Source organism: Hyaena hyaena, unplaced genomic scaffold (genome assembly GCF_003009895.1).
Source record: "Hyaena hyaena isolate Hyena2069 unplaced genomic scaffold, ASM300989v1 scaffold_219, whole genome shotgun sequence".
NCBI lineage: Eukaryota > Metazoa > Chordata > Mammalia > Carnivora > Hyaenidae > Hyaena > Hyaena hyaena.
The window spans coordinates 396015-413707 of NW_024080850.1; the positions used below are offsets into that span (position 1 = coordinate 396015).

Sequence of the window (17693 nt, forward strand, 5' to 3'; positions counted from 1 at the left end):
AGCCGGGTGGTCTGCTGTAGGGTCCCATCGGCAGGGGCTAGAGCACCGGCCCTGCCCCTGTCATTCCGTCCCAGCCACTGGACCTCCTGTCTTCCTGAATGGCCTCAGGGCCTGTCCCCTGTGACGTTGCAGCTTCTTGGGACTTTCCTGGTGGAGGCCCTGTTTGAATCCCCTTCCTTCTCGCTGGGGTGAGCAAAGGCATGTCCCAACACCTGCCCCTATCCTTCAGGGAACTATGCCATGGCAGAGCTGGTGCGGAATGTGCGCAATGCACAGGCTCCACCACGACCCAGTTCCCGCTTGGAGGAGGACACGGTGGTGGCCGTGCTCAACACCATCCACGAAATCGTGTCCGACAGCCTGGACAACGCGCGCTCACTACTACAGGCCCGAGGCATTCCAGCGCTGGTGGCACTTGGCGCTACCAGGTGGTTGAGAGCCTGGCATGGGGTGGGCGGGGCCCCCAGGGGAGAGGGGCGGGGCCGGCTGCTGGTTGCTGACCCGGCCCTGGGCCTGGCTGCAGCCAATCGGTACGTGAGGCGAAGGCCGCATCCCACGTGCTGCAGACTGTATGGAGCTACAAGGAGCTGCGTGGCGCCCTGCAGAAGGATGGCTGGACCAAGGCGCGCTTCCAGGTGCAGCATGCCTGGCCTTTCTTTCCCTCTTTGACTTCTCCAGGCTAGGTCCCCTACAGGAGCGCTCCTAACCCTGCACCCTGTCTGTTTTGCGCATCCCTTCTCATACACAGTCAGCCACTGCTACTGCCAAGGGGCCCAAAGGAGCACCAAGTCCTGGAGGCTTTGACGACAGCACGCTGCCACTGGTGGACAAGAGCCTTGGTGAGGACCAAGTGGGGACATGGAAACCTATCCCTAAGATATGAGAGATGCTTTTCCACCCAGGGGTACTGATAGTGACAAGGCAGGTGAGGGCTGTGGGGCCCTTTCCTGGCTTGCAGCCTCCTACAGCCTTTCCACCATGGTGTCCACATTGATGCTAAGCTGGGGGTGGTGCTGTCAATGACAGAGGCCTGGCAGAATGGTGCAGAGAAGTTAGTGACGAAGGGTCCCTGAGGCCAGTCATGCTGGGGGTCTGTCCTGGTATCCCCTCTGCTTCTTGCAACCCGCCAGCCACCTGGCTTGTGCCTTGCAGATGGTGAGAAGCCAGGTAGCCGGGATGTGATCCCCATGGAGGCACTTGGCCCAGGTGAGTACAGATGATGCAGGGTGAGGAGGAGGGGAGAGGTGCTGAGATGGGCCAGGTGGTTTTGTCTTATGTGTTTGGTGCTGGAAAAGTCTTCCAAGGAGATTGGAAAAGAGATTTGGTTTAGTGGTGCTGATGAGGGGGATGGGCAGCCAAGGAGGGGTCAGTGCCCAGCCAGGGTCTGGCCTGCCAGCTGCAGGGGACTGGGCAGGGGCTGGAGGGTTCTGAGCCGCCATGGTGGGAGGAGCCGTGAGAAGACCTGGCCTAGTCCTCCTGCACAGTGCTGAGGTGGGGCAGGTGAGCCCCCTGCGTCTGGGCTGAGAGGGACATCTGCTCCTGCGGTGCCTGCCACTCAGAGTTCCCCTTATGTCCCCACCCCAAGACGGATACTCCACTGTGGACCGGAGGGAGCGGAGGACTCGAGGCAGTGACCCTGCAGGGGAGGCCTCTGAGAAGGAACCGTTGAAAGTAAGTGGCTGTGAGCAGGTGCCTAGAGAGGTGACATAACTAGGGCTTGCCTGAGAGGGGTCCTGGCAAGGTGCTGAGTTTAGGCTGCCTGGTCTGGCTGGGGTGGAGCTCACCTGGAGGGCAGCTGGGCTGGGAAACCAAGCCTGGGGACAGGCCCTTCCGTCTTGAGAGCGTTACTGGCAGAGTCAGCGTATGGGTACAGGTGACTTGAAGCTCATACGCACTGGGAGAGAGAGGGCACGGGACAGGGGCACTGCCCAGAACAATGCACAGGGCCACGGGAGTCTGAGCGAGTATGTCTTCTTCACCTTTCTCTGCCTGTGTGTGTGGGTGGGCAGTGGGTGAGGGCCCACCATGGTCCTGACTCCATGGCAGCACCTCCCAATCCACTCTATGCAGTCCCCTGGCTTTGGGCACAGGCCTGTGTGTGTCCACGTGTCACTCTGCATCTATGTGAGCCACACTAGCTCAGCGCCCCCTTCCTTCGCACCCTGGCTCTGGCCTTACCCACTGAGCGGCCCAGCCCCAGTCTATCAGCACTGACTAATCTGCTGTATTCTGCCTCTAACGCCCTCCTGCCCACTGCCCGTCCGCTGCAGCCCGACCCCGGCAGGAAGGCTCCGCCTGGGCCCAGCAGGCCTGCGGTCAGGCTGGTGGACGCCGTGGGGGACGCTAAGCCTCAGCCCGTTGACTCCTGGGTCTAGCTTGCATGCCTGGTACGTTCTCTCATCTGGTTTTTCATTCAGCTGTTTCCCGTCCTCTGGGCAGGGGCTTCTCGTTAATCTCTGCTGGCTGCATGTTCTGTCCCTCCGTGCTCCCTGGTGGGACCCGGACTTCAAACTCATCAGGTTTAAATGCCCATTTTATGGACAGGCTAAGGTCTGAGAGGGACATGCTTCCCTGGGTCTTCAGTCCCAGCTCAGGTCAAGGGCCCAGAGGAGATAAGGCCAGACAGCAGGGATGGTTCCCCCACATTTAAATGCCCTAAGCACAGTGCCCCCTGAGGACCAGCAAGTCAGACTGGCCCTGATGCCCAGACTCTTGAGGTCAGCCTGCACCCCTCAGCAGCTGCCTTTGTCCACACTTTCATTGGCAGAGCCTGTGGAGGGGTCCGCATAGCCACCAGGCCACCCTGCTCAACCTTCCCCCTCTCCCTCCTTAGGGCTCGGGCCCAGCCATTTGTTCTTAGGGATCTGATCATGGGAAGAAGGGAACTCCAGGGCCGGCCCTCACAGACCCTGCTGTGGAGCTTGGAGCCCCCTGGCGTCAGGGGTTGGCAGCGCCTCGCCTGGGAGCCAGGGCCGGACATTTTGGACATACCTCCCTTCCTGCCCCCGCCTCCTAACTCCTTAGGCTGAGTTAGCTGTTTACTGACATGGTGCTGTGTGCGAGTGAGAGAGAGGCGGCCGGTGGAGCTGCCAGGGTGGGGCCTTTGGGGCTGGTGATATAGAAGTGTGCTCTTGTATGCGCAGGGCCCCAGAAGAGCCTGGCAGGGAGGGGGGCTCAGAGAAGGAGTTTAACTCTGGAAGGTGGAGGGGATCCGCTGGGCTCTGAGTCTCACCCTGCATGGCCGACAGAACACTGGCAGGGGCTGGCCCATGCAGAGAGGCTCCGGAGGCAGTGAGACAGGGGGGTCAGGCTGTGCTTGCCCCACCCTGCGCTCGGATACACGGAGCCCCAGTGCGGCAGGAGCCTTCCCTGAGCGACTCTGGCCTGGGCCGTGGCTGCCAATCCTGTCTGCCGGAGCCCTGAGTCACACCTCTGGGACTGACCTTCGGCAGCAGCGGGGGACTGCTGCCTAGTGCCTGCTGTTTGTGACTTAAAAACAGAAGAAAAACACTGACAAAATTAAAAATGAAAACCAAAATAAGACTGTATTGGTAAACACCTAAATTTTTTTAAGAAAATTTAAAAATTAAAAAAAGCAACAAAGGAACTTTCTATCTCCCATGCCTCACATCCTTTGCCAGCTCCTCCCTGTTTGGCAGGTGGGGAATGTGTAGAGGTGGTGTCCACAGGGGGCTCAGCTCCCAGGCCCTGGGAGTGTTTCCACACATGGCCGCCCAGGCTCGCTGCGATCCCCTTTCTACACACTCAGGGGAGAGGGCTTGCTCCCGGGTGGTTAGCTGTGACCTGGGTCTCAGGGTGGTGTCCTGGCCAGAGGTTCGCCTGCATGCAGGTGGGCTCAGCCAGGATGGGGTGGGGGGTGGGGGAATCCCTGAGGAGCCTCTGAGGTAGCCAAGGGGCCTTGGGGCCAGGGGGCCAGGGTTGGGACTGGGGATTTAGGCAGCTGTGGATTTAGGTGGATGCCAATTGGTGAATTGGTGAATTCCAATTGGTGAAACCAATTCTACTTCAGCAATTGCTAGCTGGGCAACCTGTGTAAGTGCCAGAGCTGGTCTGAGCCCACTCTTCCATAAACAAGGCCACGCAGGACTGGGCAAGTTCCTTTTACTCAGTGCCACACCGGGACCCCAAGGGGCCAGGGGCCAGAGAGACCACACCTTGCACTGTGGCGCGGCCCCACGTCCACCTTTCCCTAGTGCCTGCTTGGTCAGAAATGGACACAGGCCAACCAACTGCCCTGTTCCAGTTTCCCAGGACAGCCTCCAGATGGGGGCTCACCTCAGCCTACGGACATCCCCGTGGCGATGCAGCCAGGTACCCCCAGCCTGGCCACATGAGCCGCTAGGTCAGCACTAGCCTCCAGTGAAGGGACACATTGGGTGTGGTGCTAGAGGTGACGGTACCACAGGAAAGCAGCAGCAGGGCAACAGTTAAAAAGAAGCACTAGGCTGATCTCTTCTATTTAAATATTTAGATTTTTAATTTCTCTTTTAGCATTTTTTAAACATGATACTGATAGAGTTATTAACAGTGAGCTGATTTTAGTAAAGAAGTTGCATTTCATTCTTAAAAAGGAGGTGAAAGAATGCAGGAATCACAAGTGGATCGAGTTGTTGGGCACAGTGCCCATCACTGAGGCATTGCTGCCACCTGGTGACGGCAGACCTCAAGGACAGACTGAACACAGCCCAACAGTTTCCACGTGTTCCCAACTCCCCCTACCCCCCACCCCACCTCACTTCCAATGTCTGCTGAATATGTTGGTGCCTGAGGACCTGTCCATGTGAGAAACCTCCTTGATCTAAAATGCTGGTGGGAGTGAATGATACCATCACGGGCACCATCTGTCCTGATTGGTATTTACAAACATACTTTCCAGATGTATTGCAGTGATCTTGCATGGTAAGCTGGCTGCGCTTGGGGTGGACCAGAGGTGACAGCCCAGAGTCGCCGTGCAGAGCGGCCAGTGTGGGCAGGCTTTGGCCTCACAAGCCTCAAGTGTGCTACATTGAGGACAGACCCCAGAACTGCAGAAGCAGGGTTGGCGGGAGCACATCTGTTGTGTCTTCATAACCAGGCTTGGCAAGGGAGCCTGGAGTGGGGGGTGGGTGGGGTGGTTTCAAGGCTATGCTGGGCCCTCTAGGCCCATGTAGACAGCCTTCTCCAGGCCATCCACTACTTTCGAGTACTCCAGGTATGAGGTGAAGTGTGTACACTCAAAGCGGCTGCTGTTGCGCACATATGCCAGGAATTCTGGGGCTCCTGGGCAGATGACGTTGTCGGCCAGCACCACTGTCCCCTTCCGTAGAAGGCCACACTCCTGCAGGGGACAGATGGTGGGAAGGGGTGAGGGTGATGAGTGCCCACCAAGCCAGCTCCAAACGGGGAAGATAGGTGCTCTTGGCCAGGTGGAGGCTCCACGCACTGGCCTCTGTCTGGCCTGGAGTCAGCTCCTCTCCAGTTCCTGGGGTCATGAGGGTCTCCCCACTGCTTCCCTTCTCCTCCCCGGCAGCAACCACTTGAAGAAAGGGCTGTGCTGAGCACAAGTCCTGCCTCCAGAACGTGGCTCTGTGAGGGCAAATCTTTTGCTCCTTGTTAGGTCTTGCGTCCCCAGCCCCTAAAACAGCACGTAGCAGGCACGGTGGCTAATCATGCTAGCTGGATGAGTATGTGGAGAAGGCATTGGAGCCAGGATTCAGCCCACAGGGCTGATTCAAGGCCAGTGGGTCCCTTAGCCACCCAGTGCCAGGAACACATGGCTCTTACAGGTGAGACGCCTGGTGCCCAGTGCCTGAGCTGCTGTGCACTGTCACTGGAGGTCCTAATTGACCTGACCAGGTGACCCTGGAGGGATGGGGGTAGAGGCAGGGCAGACATCCCCACCCAGAAGCCTGCCCCTCGGGGGTTTGCCCTGGACATTCCCAAACTTTGGCATCTGACACACCCCATCTCTACTAATGCCTGGGCCCGGCCTCTGCAGAAGGAAGAAGCGGCAGCTGGACCCAGCCAGGATGGTGAGCTGGGGGTGGGGCTGCCTAGAATACAGGAAACCATAGGAAAAAACTTTGAGAGGAAACGGTTGCCTGTGGCGGAGGGACAGACCAGGGCAATGGTCACCCCAGTTCCCTTGACCTAGATTTAACTCTGGAAGCATGGAGCTTCTTTTTCACATGATCATAAAATTAAAAAAAAAAAAAAAAAGCAATGCCAAGCATCAGAAGCAGAATCAAAGTGCCTCCAGGAGTGTCTCAAATCTCAAAAGGCAGTCACTTTCAGCCTGTGGGCTGTGGGGGAAGCCAAGGGTCCTCTGGCCACAGTGGAGAAAACAGCTGTGAGGTCAGTGAGGCTAGGGACAATCCATGAGCCAGAATTTGAACAGAAAGTATCACTGTGAATCAAGGGGCGTTTTCTCTTCTTAAAAAAAAAAAAAACCTCCCTAGGAATCTTGGCCAGAAAAACCTAAAACAGAGCTGTCCAGGAGGAGGTGCCCCTGGCCCAGGACCTAGAAGGGAAGCTCGGGTCTTGGGCAGGAAATAGACAAGGTGAGCCAGGAGTAGGGCTCTGAGCCTCATATATGGGGTCGAGCTGCTGGGGAGGTGACTTCAGGAGGCACTGCTGGCCCCAGATGGGGCAACAGTGGACTGAAAGTCATCAGACCCGAAAAAACAACAAGTTGACCATGAAAGAAGGAATGAAAGGAAGCAGCTTTGGACATGTTCAGAGGGTGCTGGGGCCTAGCCATCCTTGAGGAAACTGGACAGAAGGGAGAGAATGGTAGCACTTATCCCACCTTTCACCACACATTCATATGCCTCCTGATGGAGGACACAGACCACCTGGAGAAGTCCACCACATCTGAGCAAACCTGTTGTGCTAACCCCTGCCGGGAGGAAACAGCCTTCAGAGGACCAGGTAGCCTGTACTTGAGGTGCTTTTAAACTCTGTCTGCAGTTCCTTTTCCACTGGGTGTGTGCCAGGCTTAGTGACTCGCTTGTAACGAAGAGAATGAGGCAGAAGCGGCAGTGCACACCTTCAGAGACGGTCCTACAAGGCACTGTGGCTCCCTATTGCTCCTTGCATCTGTCACACATCCCTGGCTGTGGAGAAAGCCAGCTGCCATGTTGTGAGGACACTCAAGCAGCCCTGTGGACAGTCCATGTGACACGGCCCTGGGTCCTCTTCAGAGCAGCCACCAGCCCCTGCCAACCCCTAAACCCCAACCAAGGGAGATGTAGCTGGGCCACCGCAGAACCAGGCTGACCCAGCATAAGTCAAGGGCCCGCAGAGCCTAGCTGCAGGGCTTCACAATGCGTGTTTAAAAAAGTACAGTCATTCCCAATTCGTGACTTCTTTTCTTCTGAGATAATTACCAGCTTTGAACAAGCAGCACTGAGAAAACTATTAGTTTCCTAGTTACTAAATGGCAATATTTGCTACTTTTCTATAAATGTAGGCCCCTGTAATTATCACATACACCAAAGCTGCTGAAATCCCCTCCCCTCTCCCTGTGCAGGCCCAGCTGGGTCGGCTGCCTGGCCTCTGCCCTCAACACCTGATTTCACCCCCCTGGTCTGGAGTCAGGCCTCCCCCAGGCAGCTGTGCTCCCCTTAGCTGCCTGGTTCCTGGGCCATGGGTCTCCTTGACAACCCCCAACTGACCACCTATCTCAGCCAATGCAGGTGACGACCGGTCTGACTTCTAGCCCATGGATCCCCCTCCCCACTCTCAGCCCTTCCCTGAGTTTTCCAAGTCTCTGCACCACCCTCTCCGTAGCCATCTCTCCCCACTGTCCCCAACAGGGATCCTTCCTGAGGATGGGTCTAACCATGTTCTCACCTGCTTAAAGCCCCTCATGTCCTCACCCTGTGTGCCATTCGAGGCCCTCCACACATGGCTCTGGCCCACATTCCCAGAACATCCCGTGTCTCCACAGCACCCAGGCCAGGGCTGGTTCCTTCCTGCTTTGTCCAGGCACCTGGCCCTCCATGCCTGCTCCAGAACCACTCACTCACTGCATGCAAGGTCCTGCCCAGCCTTCAGCCATGGCTTCGGTGGCCATGCATACCATGGTCATGTCCCTATGCCCTAGGCCAAGTAACCAGCCCCTGTGAAAACTGAGATAGGTTAGCATGACACAGACAATAGGGGACCCCTCCATGCTGGCCTCGAGGTGGGGAGCCTGTAGGGAGGCAAAACATCCCAAGCTCCCAATGGAGGGCCAAGTAGCCACTAAGTGTGATCTTGACTTGTCCCAACTGATAGCAGTCATTAATACTAAGCTTTGTGTGTCAGCTCATTAATGGCCTATCCAGGGGATGAGGCAGTCTCACTGGTCACCACTTTGGGGCTGGCCAAGCAGCAGCATTGAGGGCTGGGACAGGATGGCGTAGGCGGGTGTGGAGATAGGGGTGCAGGGGGATGCACAATAAGGAGCCTCTGGGGAAAGTGGGCAGGAGATGCCCCGTTAGTGCTCACCCCTCCCTGCCGCCCCCGCACAGGCCACCTAGCGGGCCTGGCCGAGCTTTTTCGCCCAGAACCACCTTCCTCCCGTCTCCACACCCCCCTTCAGGCCTCCTCTGGCCCTCCGTGCTCCATGACCTCAGGTTGGCCTGCCCGAATCACCTGACTTGGGGCAGCCCCTGCACCAGCAGCCAACACCAAGGCCCGTGTGGACCCGGTAGGCACACAGCTCACCTCCAGGAGGAGAGTGTCTGGCAGGTACCGGTCCTTCCAGTGGTCAAGGAAGACCATGTCTAGCGTGTCCACGTCGTATTTCTTCTTCAGCTGGGGGATGATGTCCTGGGATGGCCCGGCCACAACGGTCACCTGGAATGGCACTCTGTTGGTGTCCACACCCACAGGGGACAGGCTACCCTGCCTGGACACCCACTGAGTGTCCTCACCAGTCTTCTCTGGGGTCCTGGGGAGTTAAGACCCCACTATACCCCCTCCCTCCAAGGACAGCCTGGGAGTTTCCTGCTCTGTGGAATGGGGGCACAAGACCTCCCTCACAGAGTTCCTGGGGGTTCCGTGAAACCTGGCCTAGGAGGCACCATGAGGCTAGGTATGACAGGATAAATGTGGTCTCGAACTGCATTGGGGCGGCCCAAACCCTTTCCCTCCCCCTTGCACCTGGCCCCTGGCCCCTCAGTGTCCACATTCATCACCCTGGGGCAGCAACAAACCCTGTCCTGCAGGCCTGCAAAGTCCAACATCTGCTGGGTGATGGCAGCGTAGTCAGGGTTGAGCTCAATGGTGAGCAGGCGGGCCCCAGGCTCCAGCAGGCGGCCCATGCGCACAGCTGAGTAGCCGCAGTAGGCCCCCAGCTCTAGCACCACCGATGGGCGCTGCTCCTGCACCACTGCATCCAAGATCTGGCCTGCGGGGCAGACGAGAGGGTGAGCACAGGCAGAAGGAGGTGACCCACTCCTGGTCCTGGACCTACTCCTTCCGAACTGATCATCGGTCCCTACAGATGCCTGCCTCCCATTTCCTGTGTCCGACTAAACACACCCTCCAAGCTCCCAGGATCCCTCAGGCCTCTGGGCCTCAGCACACTCCGGTCCCTCTCTTTCACGATTCCTGGCTGACCCCAACTCACCCTAAATGAGAGTTGCCCTCTGTAGAAGCCCTCACCCCACCCTGCCCATGGACTGCACTCATGGCCTCCCTGGCTCCCTGGGCTGGACAGTGGCTATCCTATCTGTCCCCAGGGCTCAACTCCCAGGGGTGCAGCACAGCACATGCCTGTGCCCCAGGCTGGAGTCCAAATGTCAGGAGGCAGCCCTGGTGGCTGTGCTGGGCAGAGTCCAAGGAGCACTGTACACCCTCATGACCAGCAGGGACAGCCAGGAACCCACTGCCTGCCTTGCACCCTCACGCAGCTCCATGAGACAGCATACCAGTGCCAGGCCTACCACCAGCTCGTAGGTGAGAGGTATGTGGCAAGGAAGGGTCCCACGGAGTTTGTCAAATGTTCCTCCCTCCCCACGAGGATGGTGATGTGGGTGTCAGGGTCTCTGCACAGCCTTTGCCCCTGGCCGGCGAACAAACAGGTAGGTGATCGGCTCCGGCTTCTAGCACTCCAGACAAGCTCCTACCCCAGCATCCAGAAACAGGGTGATAACAGGCCTCTCCTTTATAGGCTGTGCTGCTCCACAGGGGGGTCCCCATTCCCATGCCCACTACCTGCAGGCTGGGCTGCCTACCTTTCTTGTCACCCACATTCATAGCCCACTCCTTCTGCGAGCAGTAGGTATCAATGGCCTCCAGCACGCTTTGTGGGTCCCCGGCCACCGCGTGCTGCAGCACATGACGCAGGATGCGCTGCTCCTTGGTGTTGCCCATGAACAGGTTGTAGAGAGGCTGCACGATGAACTCGTTCCAGCAGATAAAGAGAATGCCGAAGGACGAGTGGCAAAGCAGCAGCACTAGCAGCACCAGGCCCAATGAGAAGGCTGCCAATAGCAGGGGTGGGGCCTCCAGCATCTGACGTAGGTCACAGGTAGGGTGGAGTGAGGAGGAAGGGAGAGAAGGGGGAGAGAAGAGAGCCAGGCGGGAGGCAGCGGGCTTCAGTGCTTTGTGGCTGGCCAGGAAGCCCTGTAGCCAGCTCCAGAGCTCAAACCCCCTTGGCATTAACTGCAGACCTGCCCCTCCTGGCTTACCCACGCTCTCCTCAGTTTGGGGGTGCTGCCATTACCCCTCATTGCTGATGGGGGCCCCAGGTTCAAGAGGCTAGCTATGTGTCCCAGTTGCCAGGCTTATCTCAGCTGTCTGTCCCCAAACAGCCTCCTGCCCCATGCCCTCAGGTGCACAGAGTAGGTGTGTCTGGCTGTCCTGCCTGGGGACTTGCTGATCACAGCTCTCCTCCCTGGGTGCTTTTCCAGACAGCCTGCGCCAGGTGCTGCCCTGACAGAGGTGGGCATGGGGGAGGCTCGGTCCTGTGTGTTCCCTTGGGTGCTCGTAGCAGGAACAGTCCAGGAGATTCATGTGGCCCTTTAAGTGAGTTCCCAGGTAAGAACACAGGCAGTCCCCAGTCCAGGCAGTCAGGGCATAGATCCACTCCCCACTCCCCTCAGGGATGGCCACACGTGGTGTGTCTGTCCCAGGATGACAGCCAGCCCTGCCGCCTATACCATAGATAAGCGAGACATGTCAGCTCTATCAGACAACTGACTACCAGTGCGGCACAACCTCCCCCTGCCAAGCCACCCTTCAGGCAGGTAGTTCGGGATCCAGGCAGGTGGGGCCTGGGACACACAGACAAGACTGAGCCACTAAGCCCTGGGCTCTTCATTAGCACAGAGCAGAGTTCAAGCTACTCAGGGAGGATGCTCAGATTTCAGGCCAGGCACCTTATAAAATGGGAAAAGACAAAAGAAAGGAACATGGGAAGCTTCTGTTGGGGCCCATGGTCGCTACAGATTATTCACAGGGAAGGCTTGCTGAACCCCAGCCACCACCACACGGGACCCTGCACCCTCAGAAGCTCCCATTTGGAAAGGCACATCAGGGAGAGCAGGCAGGCTGAGGGCCTCAGTGGGAGGAGCACCTGAGGACCGTTGAGGGTTCCAACCCCCCACACCCTGGGCCATGAGGAGACGGTGGTGGCTTGGGGGACAGGGCAGAGGATGAACAGGAAGCTGAGGCTCTGCCCCAGATGAGTGTAGACACCCAGATGCTGGTGGTATAGGCCATGTGGCCTATTTACATAAGGCAGAGTGGATGTATTGGCAACAGGTCAGAGTATCACACACAGTGGCCCCAGTTCCTTGGCCCACACTTGCTATTCTGCTCCCAGTACCACCCTGACCTTCAGAGCCACTCTCACAGCTGGCTCCTGCCCTGCCCTCCGTGCTGATTGAGGGGTCTGTGTGCTCCTCTGACCTCAGCAGCAAGGCTGATATTTGTGCAGAATTCGTTTGCCTTTAGATAATCACTGACAGAAACTGTAGCCTGAAAATGACCAGGGCCCAGATATCTGGGCCCCTTCCCAGAGGCCACCCCTGCCCCCTTCAACTTTCCATCCTCTGAGAGCAAAAGGCCCCAAAGAGGTAGTGAGATGTCCCCTGCAGTGTTCCCCAGCCGGGGACACCAGGGAGAGTCTCCCTGGACCTCATAAGCACTGCCCTGCAAGTTATGACAGGATGTGCATCTATGCCTTATGAAAAGCAGGAGAAATGGATGAACTACTTTGCTTAAGCCACATTTCCCCAGGAAAATAACTATAAATTTAGAAATGACATAGAAGACCAAGAGTGAGTTACAAAGAACACTGACAAATTAATGAGAAAAAGATGATCCAGAGATAAAAACGGGCCAAGAGGGCAAATACACAGATTATACCAGAAGGCCCGAAGTCCAGAGCAGGTGCATGGCAGGTCATGGCAGCACAGTGGGGTGTCCCTGCCTGGGATGTACCCTGGGCCCCACCATGCCAGAAAGTGTGAATCGGGTATTCTGTCTGCCATAGCTCCAGGGATCACCCTGGGAAAGGGCCCCCACAGGGCAGCACGCACCATGACCCAGCAGGTGGATGAAAGCAAGACACAGGGTGGGGGGTGGGTACGGGGATAAGGGCAGAGTGTCTCTTTTCTAGGGGACAGAAGACAGGGAACAATGAGGGGAGGCCCATGCAGCCTGAAGGAGCCAGAACTTTCCACTGCTTAGGATTTCCTAACCACACATCTGTGTTACTTTATCATTACTATTAATACTCATAATAGTGTTTGTATGATGATATAATAGGTCATATTGTTTTATTCTCCATGTTTTAAAGAAATTCAGTAAATGTTGGGAATATCAAAAGTAAGAAGTAATATTCCACTCAAATAATCAATTACTTGCTGGACCCTGGAATCATAAATTATAAATTTCAATCTGCATAATACTCAAATTCTGTTAAAAACCTGGCTTTTAAATCTCTAATCTCTAGGTCTGTCTGTTCATAACTTTGCAGAGCACTGTGTTCCTCAAGGCTGACAGGAGGGCACAGGGAGGGGCCACACCTGAGAGGCGGCTCTGCTTTGACTTTGAGTCCTGGTTACCTAACAGACATGCAAACAGAAAGCACAATGATGGGACTTTAGACCACCACAAGGGGAGGAGGTATCATTAGGAGGATAAAGGAAACTCAACCCTGGCCAAAAGGCCAGGGCATGGAAGCCATGTGGCATGCTGAGATCCTCTCTTTTTTGTATGTTCAAAACAGGCCACAAGGGTTAAGTTTTTAAGTGGCTCACTGAGCACGGTTTCAAACACAGTTTCTTGACCACATTGAGGGCTGGAGGCAAAGCTTCAGTGCAGGATCCTGGGTTTCCTATCTCTCATGACTGCTGACCTCAGGGCAGTGGTGGCAGTGCAGAGAGAAGCTGCTTCAGGGTTTCACTGAAGTGGCTTTATAGGGCCTCCACAGATGATACGTTTAGTATCATGAGGACATGAAAGAAATAAAGGCACAAATTAACAAAAAGACATCCCATGTTCATGGACTGCAAGATAGGTATTGTTAAGATGTCAATACCACCCAAAGCCATCTACAGATACAATGCAATTCCTATCAAAATTCCAATGGCATTCTTCACAAGAATAGAAAAATCCATTCAAAAGATCATTTGGAATCTGAATGGCCAAAACAATTGTGAGAAAGAACAAAGATGGAGGATTCACACTTCCTAATTTCAAAACTTATTACAGAGCTACGATAATTAAGACAGTGTGTTAGTAGCACAAGATAAACATACAGACCGACAGAACAGAACTGAGGCCAGAAATAGACACTCATGTCTATAATCAAATGATTTCCTTCCTTCCTTCCTTCCTTCCTTCCTTCCTTTCTTTCCTCCCTCCCTCCCTCCCTCCCTTCCTTCCTTCCTTCCTTCCTTCCTTCCCTCCCTCCCTCCCTCCCTCCCTTCCCTCCCTCCCTCCCTCCCTCCCTCCCTCCCTCCCTCCCTCCCTCCCTTCCTTCCTTCCTTTTGGAGAGAGAGCTACAGCATGAGTTGAGGAGGGTCGGGGGTGGGGGGGTAGGGAGAGAATCTTAAGCAGGCTTCAGGCCAGCACAGAGGTCAACAAGGGGCTCAATCTCATGACTGAAAAATCATGACCTTATCCGAAATCAAGAGTTGGAAGCCCAACTGACTGAGCCACTCAGGTGCCTCTACCAAATCATTTTGTAACACGAGTGCCAAGATCACTCAGTGGGAAAGAACAGTCTCTCTAACAAATAGTTCTGGGACAAATAGATTCCCACATGCAAAAGAATGAAGCTGGACTCTTACCACACACCACATAAACAAATAAACTCAAAATCAATCAGACTTGACTTTCAGAGCTATAACTATAAAACTCTTAGAAGAAAATATAGGAGTAAATCTTCATGACCTTGGATTTGGCAATGGATTCTTAGAAATGGCACCAAAAACACAGGTAACAAAAGAAAAATAAATTTAATTTTATTAAAATTAAAAGCATCAGTGGGGCGCCTGGGTGGCTCAGTTGGTTAAGCGTCCGACTTCGGTTCAGGTCATGATCTCACAGTTCGTGGCTTCAAGCCCTGCATCGGGGTCTGTGCTGGCAGCTCAGAGCCTGGAGTCTGCTTCGGATTCTGTGTCTCCCTCTCTCTCTGCCCCTCCCCTGCTCATGCTCTGTCTCTCCCTGTCTCAAAAATAAGTTGAAAAACTATTTAAAAAATTAAAAAAAAATTAAAAGCATCAAAGGACACTATCAAGAGAACCAAAGGACAGCCCATATTTGGAGGAAATAAATCATAAATTCCTACACAGCAATAACAAAAAAAACCCAAAAAACCCAAATAGAAAATGGGCAAAGGTCTTGAATAGATCATTTCTCCAAAGATCTACAAATGACTGGTAAGCATAAGGAAAGATGCCCAACATCATTATTCATAACAATGCAAATTGAAACCACATGATATACTATTTCATACCCACTAGGATGGCTATTTTCTTTTCTATTGTTTTTTATCCTTTTAAAAAATTTATTTATTTACTTTGAGAGAGAGACAGAGTGTGTGCACACAAGTGAGGGAGGGGCAGAGAGAAGGAGAGACAACATCTCAAGTGGGCTCCATGCCATTAGCACAGAGCCCAACACAAGGCTTGAACTCCTGAACCGTGAGATCATGATCTGAGTTGTGATCAAGAGTTGGACACTTAACCGACTGCACCAATCAGGTGCCGCAGGATGGCTATTTTTAAAAACTTTTTTTTTTTTAATGGAAAATAACAGGGGCACCTGGGTGGCGCAGTTGGTTAAGTGTCTGACTCTTGATTTAGTCTCAGGTCATGGTCTCATGGTCCTGGAATTGAGCCCCGTGTTGAGCTCTGTGCTGGGCATGGAGCCTGCTTGAGATTCTCTCCCCCTGCCCCGCCCCTCTCCCATTTGTGTGCACCCTTTCACTCTCTCTCTCTCTCAAAAAAAAAAAAAAATATATATATATATATATATGCACATATATATATATAAATAACAAATGCCGGTGAGGATGTGGGAAAACTGGCACACTTGTGCGCTGCTGACAGCAATGTAAAATGGTGCAGCTGCTGTGGGAAAGTTTGGTGGTTCCACAAAAGTTAAATATAGAATTACCACATGACCACCAATTCCACTCCTGGGTACATACTCAAAAACCGAAAGCAGGGACTTGAACCGATACTTGCGTACCAATATTCATAGAGGCATTATTCACAACAGCCCATCTATCAATAGATGAATGGATAAACAAAATGTGGTGTGTCTATACAATGCATTAGTAGTTCGTCATTAAAATGAATGAGACAATGATTCATGCTGCTGCATGGATGAACTTCGGAAGACATTATGCCATGTAAAAAAATAGGACCCAAAAGGATAGATACTGTATGATTCCACTTACATGAAAAATGTAGAAAAGGCAAATCCATAGAGAAAGTAGAATAGAAGCTGCTGGAGGCTGGAGGGAGGGGGAAATGTTGAAGGGGTAAAGGGTGTGTGTTTGGGGGATGAAAACGTTCTGGAAATGGTGATGATGGGTACACAAGGGGAATGTAGTTAATACTGCCGAACTGTACAACTGTAGCATCAAAATGGTTAAAATGGCAAATTTTAACTTCTGTATATTTTACTACAGTCCAAAGAAAACAGTGGAAGACAAAACCGGCAACCTTGTTTGTGGCCCTCCCTGTTCCAAAAAAGGAGTAGGGACATGCCATTCCCCATAAGGAAGCAAGATCCAGAAAAACAACTGTTGCTCTCATCTCCCTGGGGCCCCCAGGGGCTCTGGGAGTCTCCCTCCACCCGCCAGCTGTCTGCCTCAGGGCCCGGGGCAGGGGGCGGGGGAGCAGCAGCAGGGGGGCTGCATAGACACCAGGGAGGGCTGCCTGCCTCTACACTCAGAGTCCTTGGAGGCAGGGGAAGGGGCCTTCCTGTCACAGCAGAGTCTGCTTGCCCTGTGCACTTCCTTCTGATGGGCCTACGGTGTACATGCAGCGTCCCTCTCTTAGACCTCTCTCCCCAGATGTCAAAAATAACACCCACCCCCAACCTTCCTTATTATAAGCCCATACTTCAGTATTCTCCCTGCAACCACAAAACCATAACCCTCCATCAACTGTGATCACTGTTTATCATCCTCCAGACCCAAAGGGGGCAATCAAATGCTTGGCAGCCAAGCATTTGGGCCAAGACCCCCCAGACACCCTTTAAACCAAGGTGGGGACAGGCAGGGGGGCCACGGACATCCAGAGCCACTGGTCCTGGGACCTCCATGAACCTTTGTGACAAAAGTGCTTCACCATATCCAGCCTGACACACAGTGCAACTTTACCAAGGCCTGGCCCCCCGACATATGCCTGTGTGTGGGGGGGTACTCCACCCCTCTCCGGGTCCACCCCTTCCTTGCACGCTCAGCTCCTAAGCTCCAGCCCTGTAGGATGGCCGGCTCAGTGGAGCTTCATAGCTGGATAGTCTATCCATCCCTTCTGTCAGCTGGTCAGTTTCTTTTATGCATTTAACACATCCTAGATGATGTTCTTCTTTCTTTAAAGGAAATAAAAATTTTTTTCATAAATATATTGCAAGTAACTGTCAGTGGGTAAGTTACTGAGAAGGTTAAAAATTCCGTAGAAAGATGAATCAATTGTATGACATGGTCCCTAGGCTCAATTAAATCTTCCATCTGAAGAGCAGGTCTCTTTGCCCACACTTGTTCAGAAAGCTAGGGAGGCCAGGATGGCACTTGTGCCTGAGGCTGCAGGGACAACAGAAGAAAGGTCTAGGCCGGAGAAAACTCAGGCCACCTCTGTGACGAAGAGCTGCAGGGCCGAGCCCTAATCTCAGGCCACCTCTGTGACGAAGAGCTGCAGGGCCGAGCCCTAATCCCATCTGACCCTGTCTTGGCACCTGTTTCTTTCTTTCTTTCTTTTCTTTCTTTCTCTCTTTCTTTCTCTCTTTCTTTCTCTCTTTCTCTCTCTCTCTCTCTCTCTTTCTCTCTCTCTCTTTCTCTCTCTCTCTTTCTCTCTCTCTTTCTCTCTTTCTCTCTCTCTCTTTCTCTCTCTCTCTCTCTCTTTCTTTCTCTCTCTCTCTCTTTCTTTCTTTCTTTTTTACAAATAGTTTATTGTCAAGTTCGTTTCCATATAACACCCAGTGCTCATCCCCACAAGTGCCCTCCTTCATGCCCA

General features: G+C 53.9%; 2 protein-coding genes across 5 annotated transcripts in view; one reads left to right on the forward strand and one right to left on the reverse strand.

The window, feature by feature from the left end:
* The window catches only part of ARVCF (ARVCF delta catenin family member), a 51933-nt gene extending 48383 nt beyond the window's left edge, over nucleotides 1-3550 (forward strand). For all 4 annotated transcript variants that reach the window (XM_039242904.1, XM_039242905.1, XM_039242906.1 and 1 more), the window contains 7 exons: nucleotides 230-428; nucleotides 524-635; nucleotides 749-839; nucleotides 1153-1206; nucleotides 1586-1671; nucleotides 2271-2387; nucleotides 2834-3550. In XM_039242904.1, coding sequence (XP_039098835.1) covers nucleotides 230-428; nucleotides 524-635; nucleotides 749-839; nucleotides 1153-1206; nucleotides 1586-1671; nucleotides 2271-2375 — 647 coding nt within the window. In that variant the 3' untranslated portion in view covers nucleotides 2376-2387; nucleotides 2834-3550. The remainder of the gene's footprint in view (nucleotides 1-229; nucleotides 429-523; nucleotides 636-748; nucleotides 840-1152; nucleotides 1207-1585; nucleotides 1672-2270; nucleotides 2388-2833) is intronic.
* Nucleotides 3551-4474: 924 nt separating this feature from the next.
* Nucleotides 4475-17693, reverse strand: part of COMT (catechol-O-methyltransferase) — a 22546-nt gene continuing 9327 nt past the window's right edge. Inside the window, exons 2-5 of the mRNA XM_039242913.1 lie at nucleotides 10227-10506; nucleotides 9204-9397; nucleotides 8713-8844; nucleotides 4475-5338 (exon numbers count right to left, since the gene is read on the reverse strand). Coding sequence (XP_039098844.1) covers nucleotides 5144-5338; nucleotides 8713-8844; nucleotides 9204-9397; nucleotides 10227-10506 — 801 coding nt within the window. The 3' untranslated portion in view covers nucleotides 4475-5143. The remainder of the gene's footprint in view (nucleotides 5339-8712; nucleotides 8845-9203; nucleotides 9398-10226; nucleotides 10507-17693) is intronic.